Genomic DNA, 12,691 nt, shown 5'->3' on the forward strand with positions numbered 1-12,691 from the left:
ACCCGACAAAAAAATCCATAAACGACACAGAACCAAAAGAGAAATTCGGATCCCACCACCCTGACTTGACCCTGACTAAACTCAGTACATGGTTTTCACTTGACCTCATGGTGTGTGAAATTAACTGTAGTTGAGTTTATTTTCTGGCCTGTATAATATTAGAGTTAACTTCTTTATCAACTTTTATAGTTTAGTTTCTTTAAATGTTGTGCCTCATTTTCAATGCAATTTAGTCCATATACCGTATACTATATGCCAATTCCCCCATATACAGTATAGGCCTAATGCGTGCCACTGCCATTGGACATTTTGGCAGGTTGGAGCCGACATGGGACAGTCCTCCGTTGCTGCATTACTAGTGACACCTACTGGACTGACTGTTCACACCAGGGAACTGGGAGGGATAGTGGTCTTCTGCACACAGTAAAGGTAGGGTTGGGATGGTCCGATTACAATTCCTAAAGGGGTTCCAAATAGACCTCTGGGAGTCATGTACAAATGAGTCCGTTTGGTTCAATTTGTACACTCTCGACTCAAAATGATGGTCATCCCTAAAATGTCAAAGTTTGAGCACCACCAGTATTGTAATTGTATAGCAGACATGATATATATACTTTGTAAGAATTCGTGCTCCTGGATGAAATTGGTATCCCAAGTTCCCAACCAGAAAATGTATTTCCTGTTTATAGAGTATGCACATGCATGATTTTCCCATCAGGACACGCCACACTCATGAGTGGCAAAACATTGAGCAGCATGGAGTTTGGAAGCGCTCGTTGGAAATCACTCAAACGTCCTGCGTAGCACCTGTTTCTAAATGTCACATAATGCAGGAGGCAGCAAAATGTTGTGTTATTGAATGCAAGCACTTCCAAACTCTGAAGTAATCAAATGCATAACGTTTCTTTGGTGGATTTTCATGAAACAAAAACTTTGCAGATAGAGGATAATTATTCAAGCTTTTCGTACAGCTGCAATGTTGGTGAGTTTAACATCGTTTAATGCAATCAGACAGGACATTTCTGCTTCGATGAATGAGCTGTCAAGGCCAGAAAGTAGGTTTTTTTTGCCACTCAGTGGGTGTTCCCGCATAGCTTCCAGGTACGATGATGTCACGCGCATACTATACCCTCTATTGACTCCTGCTACTGAACAAACATACTACACTTAGTATACTATACCTTTTAAGCCCTCCCTTTGCTGACTCTGTGTGTATCCTACGAGGATCTTGTATGAGACGAGGGACTCTCAAGGCCAAATGGTTTACTGTGAATTATCCTGGTAATAATTATCCTCCAGGATACACAGATTTAAGTCATCAGCCTCCCTGCGGTGAGGAGTTTGACAGGGAGGGCTTTACGAGGCAGGGGACAACGCTATCCCTCCCAGTTCTGCTCCCTGTTGAACCAGTTGACCAAACCTGTGGGTGTTGCCAAATACTTAGAAAGATGGGCCATCCCAATTGTAGCCACTAGAGGCAAAATGGTACACAAATAGCATACAAAAGGTGTCTCCTATAAGTGGGAGCCGTGTGGCAGATCTCGCTCACTTATAGGAGATCATTTGTAGGATTTGTGAACCATTTTCGGGATGGTCTATCTTTCTATATCAACCATATTTGCTGCAGAAACGGAGTCTATTATATTGTGTATGTTGGAGTGCGGCGTGCCTGGCCAAGCCGTATGCACCACGTAAAGAAAACGAAACCCAGTTTCCACTGGTGTAGGAACTTGACCCCTGTGTCACCCGGATGCCAACAATTTGAATCTAAACCAGGGTTTGGAACCGTTTTGCCATAACTTCATCATGAATTTGTGTGTGTGTGTGTGTGTGTGTGTGTGTGCGTGCCCCACCAGGCCACAACATGTAGCAGGTGCCATTTTTATTTATTTTCATGCCCTGCTCCCTGAGTGCAGTACTTTCATCCGACGGAGCATTGGTCCGAACGACAACCTACCTCCTCCCTCACCCTAACCCTAACCTCCCCCGGGGCAGACACCTAAACCTAACCGCAACCCTCTCCCGACCCGCAGCGCACCTCGGAGCATTGCCCCGTCGAGGCTATGAGTTGTCGGACAAAAGGATGCCCCCCCTGCTCCCTAGCCTGCTCCCAAGACGGCCTGAATCCGCCATTTTCTTTTCAGTTCTTCCATGCATATGAAGCCCATTGAAGAGTCACGTAAGGGCATTAATTCATGGCATTGGCTGATGCACTTGCATGTGGACCTCACATGAACCTGGTCAAAGGAACCCATCCATTACGTATAGATCCTGGGGGGAAATAAAACTATAAGGACCTAACTAAGGACTATAAAGAACTCAAGGACCCTGACAGGACAAAGGTGCTGTCTACACAGACTCTAATTCACTAAGTGCATGTGTGGTTATTATTACCCTATTAACCAATATTGTACTCCATATTATAGAAGTCTATTTTATAATAATTCAAAGCCTGCATTGTTGGCAAACCAATGTGAAACGTCACATTGGTTTACCATTCACTTATTTTGATTTGGTTATAAAATACTGATGTTTGATACTTTGATTAGTATTCAGTAGTGAATGGACTGACTTACAGTAGACCGAAGCGGGATGTGACGGCGTGTCGTGTTGGTGGTCGGGGGGGGGGGGGGGGGGGGTTAACGGGGTTAGACCCAGCCTCTTCGTTAGTCGGTGACTGACGGGGCCATTGTGGTGGAGAACAGCTGCTCTGCCAGTGGGATGCTGCCGCTCTCAGTGAAAGTTAATGAGATTAGCCGTGCACCCTTGTCGCTGCGTCAGTGCAAAGGGGTCAACCGTGGGGATTACTATCACTCTTTCTTTGGCGGATGCAATACATTAGTTTATTACAAAGTTTGCAACTTATAGTTGCAGCTTTTTGTCCTTTTTTGTTTTGGTTCGGAGGGATATGTTCTCTGCCTCTCATTAGGGTCGTCAGAGAGAGAGGAGTGTTCTACAAAGCAGCATGTGTGGCCTCGGGACCGAGCCGAGGACTGCTGAATGAAGCATCTTCCAGCGGAGGGAGGGACGTGGAGCCGGGGGCCAGCCGCAGTGAAGTGACAGAGCCCGGGGCTCTGGTCCGGCAGCACTCATGCCCTCACTCGGTAACAACAAGGTGGGCGCTGATGGTGGCGCTGAAGGGACGGCCGACGTATATTCCTTGATTAAGGTGAGCTGCCCCAAGTTCCGTTTTAATTTGAACTGAAATTATTTAAGACTTTTTATATAATATTGTTGGGGTATTTGTCAATGCATTTGCCATAGGATGGATGGATGGATGAATTTTATTTTGTCATTGAACACACATGTACAACGTAATTAACCTGTTGGCATCAATCCAATGCAGTAAAAAGTGCAACCATAATAATGTTAGTAGTAGTAGTAGCCTAGTACTTTAACCAAGGGACTATCCCTTGGTTAAAGAGTTCAAGAGAATAATGACGGAAGAAGCTGTTTGTGGATCTGGTGGTCGAGGTCTTGAGGCATCTGTAGTGTAGCCCTTTGGCCTCTGTGAATAGGAGGGGTGGAACAGTTTGTTGTTGGGGTGGGAGGCATCTTTGATGATGCTAAAGCAGTGGGGCAGTCAGACAGATATTTTGTGAAGCCTGAAACTCCTGAAAGTTCATATAATGGCCTGTTGTGGCGCTGTCACTGGACCCAAAAAAACCCACAGCCCCATAGAAGTCCATGTATTTGGGCCCAACTTCACCTAGACTGTATTACCGTAATAAACATGGTCATGAATACTTTCTGCTTCCAGTCACTAGTTTAAAGTCTCATTTCTAATGTCATAATATTCTTTTTGGAAAATTATGGTCCCATTTATAAAATAAATGACCATAAAGTCGCGTATGTTCTGAGGGGCGTGGCTACCGTTACAGTCTATGATCGGGAGTCCCCACCCACTCGAGTCAAAATAAAAAACCAACAGAGAAGAAGGGGGGAAGTCCCGCCTCGTTGTCTGGGCAGCCAATGGCCAGCTGGGCCCAAACGGAGCCAGCCAATGGCCAGCTGGGCCCAAACGGATCTAGAAAGATGGCGACTTACAGTGCAGGAATAACAGGCTTCATTTTACGTCCATGTTAGACCCGGGGAACGCTTTGTCCATATTTTTTACAGTCTATGTGCTAAAGGCCCAAGGGCCTTAGATGGACTCAATTGATGGCAATGAAGAGCCTATACAATACGCTGCGCCATTTTCACCACCCTCTGCAGGGATTTCCGCTCTGTGACAGTACAGTTTCCAAGCTGTAATACAGTAGGTCAGTGTACTTTTCGATGGTACAGCGGTAAACGTTTCCCAGAGTCAGGAAAGGAGTCCAGGAAAGGTCCTCTGATATGTGGACCCCCAGAATTTTGAAGCTGGTGACACGCTCCATCTCCTCCATAGGATATCTTGATTAGAAAACAATAGATACCATTTAGGCAAAAAAAAGTCTTCTGAAAGAATATATATTCAAAGATTTGTGCCTCATTTTCACGATTTTTCAAAAATGGGCTGGTGCGCTACGAGCTTGTAGATCTGCTATTTTTCAATAGCTAAAGTATAACATAATTAATTTTGTTAAAACACCAAAAGGGGTTCCCGTCCAGAATGGGTTAAGACAATGAATTTGTCCGTGCTTGCTTTCAGTATGCTTTTCAAATAATTTATTTATTGTAACAATGCTGAAAACATGGCGACGAAAATATATGGCACAATAATGAGCCAGCAGGTTCGAACTTGAGCTTATTGAGTTTTTTCTTAATTCTTTCAAAAAATACAAACAAATCTAACTCCGAACTTATTTCCCTTGTGATCATCTTTCCAGAAATACAAAAATAGCAGTACAAGGCACAGATTTCTTTTAAATAAATATATATATTTTTTTCTTTATAATTTACAATTTACATTTTAGGCATTTAGCAGACGCTCTTAATCCAGAGCGATTTACATTAAGCAAGAACAAAGAATAAAAAAGCATGGTAATACATGAAGTGTAGAATCATACGCTAAGTTCGTAACAGTGGAAAATCTATATAATGAAGCTATGCATATAGGCTACTATACAGTGCTGTTTACATAAAATGCTATAGCCTAAGTCTACAACTACATAAACTGCTCTCTAAGTCTACATAGAAATCCTATCTAAGATACATAAGTTGAGCCTTTTCATACGCCTGTAGGAGGTTGAGGCTAGGTCAAGTACTACGGCATGTGCTATGGTCTAAGATGGAGTCTGAAGAGGTGCGTTTTCAGACTGCGGTGGAAGATTGGGAGCGAATCTGCAGTTCTGATTGCAATTGGAAGTGCATTCCATAGTTTTGGAGCCAGAAGGGAGAAGAGTTTGGGGCGTGTGGAGTGTTGTTGTTTAAATGTGAGGAAGAATACAAAAAAACTATACCCTGTGGGTGAAAAAGCACTTTGACTGAAAAGAATGGTCTTGGTTCAGTGCATCTCCCTCTAAGTAGGTCAGTAGGTCAAGTGCCAAGTCTATGTGGCTGCTGGCATAGTTGTTTATGTGGACTAAAATTATGACAAAAAAATGTTTGTCGACTACCTTTTTCCACTGTCGAAAACTCAATAAAAATCATAAATGAAATGAAAAAAAAATGAAATGAAATGAAAAAAACTAAAACTAAATATATTAACTATTTTGTCAACAAATACAAACTAGACTAAATGATGGGGAGGGACTAGTGGATATAGGGAGGAGAGTCATTTCACTCGGGTCTGAAAATAGCCGATCTTCTGAGCTTGTGTAGATGGGCTATTTTCAGCCTGCAATTAAGAGTCAAATCAGTCATTACGACGCCATCTAGTTTCGCATCTAGTGACACACATCTAGTGAAACATATCTCTGCTGTCGGGAGGAAACCTCATAACTCCAAAATGTTCATTTTTCAGGGGAAAAAAAACAAAAAAAACACGCAGCGTATCACCATGACGATGCCAGGCGTGTACTGTATATCCATATATGATGTCAGCGCTGGATATTGCTGCTGTCTCCATACTGTACATGGAGCTATAGCGTTGTTGTCTCTATGGTGAAAGCCTTCATGACGGGTCATCTAAAAATAGATTGATGTTAATCAGATTATTTATGGCTAATATTTTGTCATAACAAATCTGCATCAGATCTGTATCAAAGTCACACCGTCTAATCCTCCAGGGCTAAGCCCTGCTAGACCTGTTAATCGCTGCCTGAGGAAGAGATACTGTAGCTCTTGAAACACCGAGCAAAGTGTCTGTGTGTATAATGGACTTATTGGGCCTGAAAGCTTAACTGACGTAGCCGCCAAAAAACGTAGCCTGCGTTATTTGTCGGGAAGCGACGCTTCCATTATACGTAGCTACGTTTATTCAGTTGTATAAATGTGTTTAATCCGATCTAGTGGAAAGGCTACTCACATTATCTTTGTTAGCTTAGACCCTGGGTTGCGCCGCCGTTGATTGTGCATGCGCGTGTGTTCACGCACGCTTTCAAAACAACGCTTATTGCACGGAGCCTGGCACCATGGGCCTGGCCGTTTTTTTACAATGTCCTAACCCCTAAAAATGAGTTATTTAGGTAGTGCAGCACACACACACACACACACACACACACACACACACACACACACACACACACACACACACACACACACACACTCACACTCACACTCACACTCACACTCACACTCACACTCACACTCACACTCACACTCACACTCACACTCACACTCACACTCACACACACACAAGCCAGCTCCATATAACTTACAGCACACAGTCCAACTACTGCTGCGGCGTCTTAATCATTGACAAAGTGACAAAGGGAATACTAGAATAGAAAGACCACAAGTATTGCTGCTCCACTAGACCACTTTACCTTCAGTAAAAACTCCGGGACAACGCTCCACACGTCCCAAACTCCTCTCCCTTCTGGCCCCAAAACTATGGAATGAACTTCCCATTACAATCAGAACTGCAGCCTCACTCCCAATCTTCCGAGGTAGTCTGAACGGAGCACTTGCCCTAGCCCCTTAGATAAGCACTTTATGTAGACTTAAATACAGACTTATAGCATGTTACGTAGACAGCACTAGAATTGCATTTTACGTAGTCATAGCACTTTATAGTATACAGTACAGTAGTATATATGTATAGTTTATATGTATAGTTTCATTATATCTATTCCACGGTTACGTTCTTAGCTTACACATGTTTCATGATAACTACTTTTTATGTATATGAGTATTGCCATGCTTTTTGTTCTTGCTTAATGTAAATCACTCTGGATTAAGAGCGTCTGCTAAATGCCTAAATTGTAATTGTAAATTGTACTGTACCAAACATGAAATGCAACACGCCATCAGACTGACTCACTTCCGTCGCATGACTACTATAAAATTAATTTATTGTAAAACAAAACATAATAGAATTCAGATTTATTTCTCACAATTAGTTTTATTTCATTGCATGAAAAATAAAACAGGGGTGTGGGCAGGGAAACAAACCTATACCTTCTATGTCACTGAGCATCCTGAAGGTACCCAAGGACCCACCCACCTCACCAGCAACATTATGAAAATCACATAAACATATAGTCCGGCAGCTGACAGGCTTCTTTTGTTTAAAGCGGGAAATTTGGTATAGTCTTTTTTTATTGGCCTAAAATATTGTCTACATACATCACATTTGTCATGATGTCTATGGCCGTTTTTAGCCCAAGGAGTGTATTTTGTGCAAAACCAATGCTTGGAATGGATTCAGAATCATGAAAACCCCCTAGTTTGACACGTCACATGCTACTTAAAGCAAAAGGTCAATTTTGCCTGCCAGGATGTTAATGGTAGGGTCACAAGAAACCCCTATAACAGCCGGTCAGCAAGTGGATTCATGAATATATGTATATAGACAATATTTTAGGCCAATAAAAAAGACTATATACCAAAGTTCCCACCCGTCCACCTCGGCTGCCGGACTAATAATAGTCCGGGTGATATTCACCCAGGTTAAGTTTTGTAGGGTTAGCGTTTTTTCGTATTTTTAGCGGCGAAAAACCACCTTGCGGCTTTCATTTAGACCTGTGGTTCTCAAGGTCCTTGAGGGGGTTCCAGGTGGTCCCCAGCTAAATAATGGAGAGTTGGTAACCAAGTGGACCCTTATACAGTAGATCTTTAACTCTCGAGAAATGAAAACAAAAGGCCCCTTAATGCGTCCATTTGGTGTCATTGGTTTCATTTTACACTAGTTAAATTATTGTTAAATACTGCTGAATTGTCTGAAGGAAGCCAAGCCAAAATAGGTTTGACTCTTATGTACCTTTACACAAGTAACAATAAAGTAGACGCTTGAACCGTTGAACCTTGTATTGTCTGTGAACTCGGATTAAGTGGTTAACTGAGTCAGATCTATTAACATTCATTATGGAGATCATTGTAGGCCTAGTAAAGCTGTAGATTGTGCTGGTATGCAGAACATCATCAGCCACACTTCACCCGCCCCTATTGCATATATATGCATATCCCCCGAGGCGGATTACGTAGCCCAGCGGAGTGGTATATTAGTATCGCAACGCGAAGCTACTGCTATAGAGCGTCGCAGTCCCGCCCCCCTGCGAGGGCACCCGGGAAATAATTCCCCATTAATTTTCCCCATAGACGTTTCAAAAAGTATTTATTTAAAGACCATTGAAGCCTCGGACAAAGCCAACTCGGCAGGTGACAACTCATGACAATAAACACATTTTTTTGGGGCCGAACAGATAATTAGAAAGACGAAAGAAAGGGCAGGATACAACACTTTTTTTTTGTTTTTCTTCTTTCTAATTATTCAGCGCAAAGAAATGTGTTTATTGTCATGAGTTGTCACCTGCCGAGTTGGCGTTGTCCGAGGCTTTAAAGGTCTTTAAATAAATACTTTTTGAAACGTCTATGGGGAAAATGAATGGGGACATTTTTCCTGGTGCCCTCGTCGTAATTCTGAAGGTCTGCAGGACTGCAATGCTCTATAGCTGCTTCAGATTAGGCCTCATTAGGTTCATTACGGGTTCATTTGGTCGGTGTTTGTAGTGTAGTCACGTAACCCCTAGTTCGTTGGCACAAATACCAACTAACTACTACCCTGATATTCAGTGTGACGTGTATGAGTGACTTTCAGTGTCAATATGCAGGGGATAGGATCATATTGGGTTTACCGTATGTTGGCTGTATCCAAAGTAAACTTCTCTCCTGAAACGAATGGCTTTGAATGTTCCTTAAATGTGTATCTGTCCTATTCATCTATGACTGATATTTGTGGATTTGAACTAAGTATTTATTTTAGTTCACCATCCTCAACATTCATGTTGGATTTTCATTCTTAAGAATGTGTGCGTGACTGCGTGCGTGCGTTGAAGTCTATTGATGTCCCTTACATTAACAGGGTGTAGGATTTAGCACAGATTCTCCTGTACACTATTACTGTATGTCTTCCCAGACAGCAGGAGGGAAAACAACATATACTGTAGGAAGGTTGGTGCAGGACCTTGATGGTGCCACGCTAATAACGAAATAAATAAGCTACTCTTTCACCATGTAGCATGGGTAGCTGGGGCGAAAGCTAATATGTCCCAATATTTTCAATGGCACATCAACCTAAAATGGCACAACAGGTCAGAGGTAGCCTCGCATAACCAGCCTTCATCTGCCTTTGCAATGCATATTGCCCCCGGCAGATTCATTCTGTCCACTCTCAATTGTGGGAGGACTTCAGGGCCGAAGTGGTGACGAGCCAACCCGATTCGTCTGGAACCAGCGAGGCTAGGTCAGAGTGGAGTGTGTCCATCACATCAAAGAGAGTTTCCATTGCCTTCACTGGTCTATACCTCTCTCAGCTGATGAAAGAGAGTAGCCATCTCCATCCACTATCTATTCACACAAATTAAATGAAAACCCATAGTGATGGAAAGACCTTCACCATGCCATTTTATGGCCCACAAAAATAATCTGACATTTAGTTTTCTTTCATTGGCCCAGGCCGTAGCGTAACGGTCTGGGCACCGGACTGGTGATCCAGTCGCGGTGTGCCGCGGGTTCGACTCCCGATCCCGACACGGCCTTACCGCATGTCATCCCCCCATCTCTCTCCCGTTTCCTGTCAGCCTACTATCTGTCCCTTAAAAAATCAATAAAAGGCGTAAGCCGCAAAAAAAAAATATCTTTAGTTTTCTTTCATTTGTAGCCCCAGTTATAGTCCAGTTGGGTGTAAGTCTCTCCCTTTCTGTCATTCCCCATACAGGTGGTGGCATGTTACCGGCACTTGGCCTCGTGCGTCGGCACCAGTGTGGACAGCTTACATCTTCGGGACGAGTTGCGACAAACGCGGGAAAAGGCCCAGAAGTTGGCCGATGCCTGCTGCCAGCACCTGACGTCTCGTCTCCGCGACAAGAGCCTGCCCGAGGATGAGCGCAAGGAGTTGGAACTCCTGTGGGTGGCCTTCTCTTCCAGCCTCGAGCAGCTCCACCACGACATGTGCAAAGTCTTCAACATGGGCGACATCTTTTCTATGGCCAACGCCGCTGACCGCGTGCAGACAGGCCTGGAAGGTAAGCAAGAGCACATGCCCTATAGCCTTGACGACCTTGCAGGCTTAGGCAAAGGTTACTATTATTTATTTTTGTAGACTTTTATTTTACTTTTATTTAACCAGTAAAAGCTATACGTTCAAAAATAGCATGTTATTAGACAGATTCCAGGTTATTTTGTTGACCGGGCATCCTGTAGTTTGTATAGTTTCAATGTACAGGTGATTATTATGGATTCCATGGTTTATGGATTTAATGGTTCCATTGTGCCATTTGCGCACTCTCAGAGTTGTGGGGGGGTCGTTTGAGAACCACTCTACCAATGGACTCCAAATCTGTTACATAGTGTCGTAGTAAATCAGTGTATAGGCCTACAGTACATATTTTGAAGAATTCGACTTTCGTTAATTGGGTCTTATGATCAAAATAAGAACATTATAATGGTGTGTAAAAACAGAATCTATAGAATTTGGCCAACGGACGAGGCCAAGTCTAACCACGGACACATGTGCGTGTAGTGTTAGTGTACGGACATAATGATGACCCCGGTTCTCTGACATGTGCATTCTCGCCATGCAGGGGGCGGCAGTGAGGTGGCAGCGCGAGCTCTCAGCCTGTCGGACCTGAACCAGACCACAGAGCCCGACAAGAGCCTGGAGGGGAAGGAGCGCGGCGCCATGGAGCAGGAGATCGGCCAGGTGGACCGCATGATCGAGGACATGGAGTCGAGGGTGAATGTGCTGCGCTGGGCGGTGGAGTCCCGCGGGCCGCTGTTCGTCGACCAGTCCACCACGGACAGCGTCTCTCTGGGGCTCCTCCTCTCGGAGAAGGGGGAGGCGGAGCTGGAAGAGGGGGAGGGGGAGGAACAGTCGGGGTCCAGCACCCAGCATCAGCCCAGTCATAACTCCATGATTCTGATGCTTTCTGCCGTCGTGGTGTTGTCCGCCACTCTGATTCTCGCCATTGTCTTCTTCACGTAGAGGGCAACTGTAGCGGCTCCTATCCAGCAGAAATTTACAACGCTCCAAACTGTCTCAAAAGGGTTTTTTATTTCCCAAAGTTGACACTGTGAAAACTGTAACACAAAACATACAAATATTCTTTTAAACCACCATGAAATATGCATTTTGAATGTCCTTGTTGTAACTGTCGGTCAATCATGACTTCCGGATTTATGGGTAAACAAACACAAACAATCAACGGAACGACAACACTGTTTACAAACAAAGAAACCAACAACATGTAACATACCGTGTGCGCCTTCTGCGGATTCTTTTAGGAGCTACTCTACGTTCTCTTGTATTTATATTTGAGGACGCTCTTTCTTGGCGTGAGCAGAGATCCTCTCCCCCTGCAACTCAGCTTGAACTGCCTGAGCCAGCTCAGACCGGTGCCATTAATGCTACTCACAGGCTCTTCCTGCACGCCCTCAACACGTCATAATATGAACCAGGCACCACACACGGCATGTAAATACAATGTACCCAAGAAATGTACCTCTAATGTTCATATTAGCAATAAAAATAGAATAGAAAATAGATAGAAAATAGAATAGCAAATAGAAATAGAAAAGTACAAAATACCTATTGCTGGGACAGTTACAGCAACCTTGTTGCACACAATCAAATCTGTTGTGTTAATATAGGGTCTATGCACACATACACCATTCTGGAAATGACTCTTCCTACTTCTGGGCCGCGTTATTATGGATCTCACCTCAGTTCTAAGGAAACCCCACTGTGATTTAGGGCCTTTGCTATAGTTAAATCAGTAAATCTATACCTAAACCTAACCCTAACCTCAGTAAGACTATGCCTGCCCGGGAGCCAACCAAACACATGGTAAGTCGGGCCCGGGCATCTTCCGACTTCCTTCACAGGATGTTACCAATGATACTAATGAAGGCTATGTTCCATCCAGTTTGAGAACACTAAATGAAACAGAGCCTTAATTAGTATCATCGGTAACAGCTGTGAAGGAAGTCGGAAGAGGCCCGGAAGTAGGACGAGTTATTTCCAAAAAGAGCGTATGTGCATAGAGCCTATTTAACTCTGTTGCCGGGTAGCTCAGTCGGTAGAGCACTCGACCACAAGGTCATGTGTTCGATGGAACCAAATGGTTCCATTTGTACATTCTTCAGAGTTAAATTAACACTAAGGGAC

The 12,691-nt window shown here is 43.7% G+C and overlaps 1 protein-coding gene across 1 annotated transcript; it reads left to right on the forward strand.

The window, feature by feature from the left end:
• Positions 1 to 328: 328 nt before the first annotated feature.
• On the forward strand, positions 329 to 11,509 carry rgs9bp (regulator of G protein signaling 9 binding protein; the record flags this gene model as incomplete). Its single annotated transcript, XM_083777803.1, has 4 exons — positions 329 to 423; positions 2,930 to 3,104; positions 10,244 to 10,550; positions 11,109 to 11,509. The coding sequence occupies 4 exons, from the start codon at positions 329 to 331 to the stop codon at positions 11,507 to 11,509; spliced, it is 978 nt and encodes a 325-aa protein (XP_083633929.1).
• Positions 11,510 to 12,691: the final 1,182 nt, after the last annotated feature.

This window comes from Protomyctophum parallelum (assembly GCF_964188405.1).
Source record: "Protomyctophum parallelum genome assembly, chromosome: 12".
Taxonomy (NCBI): domain Eukaryota; kingdom Metazoa; phylum Chordata; class Actinopteri; order Myctophiformes; family Myctophidae; genus Protomyctophum; species Protomyctophum parallelum.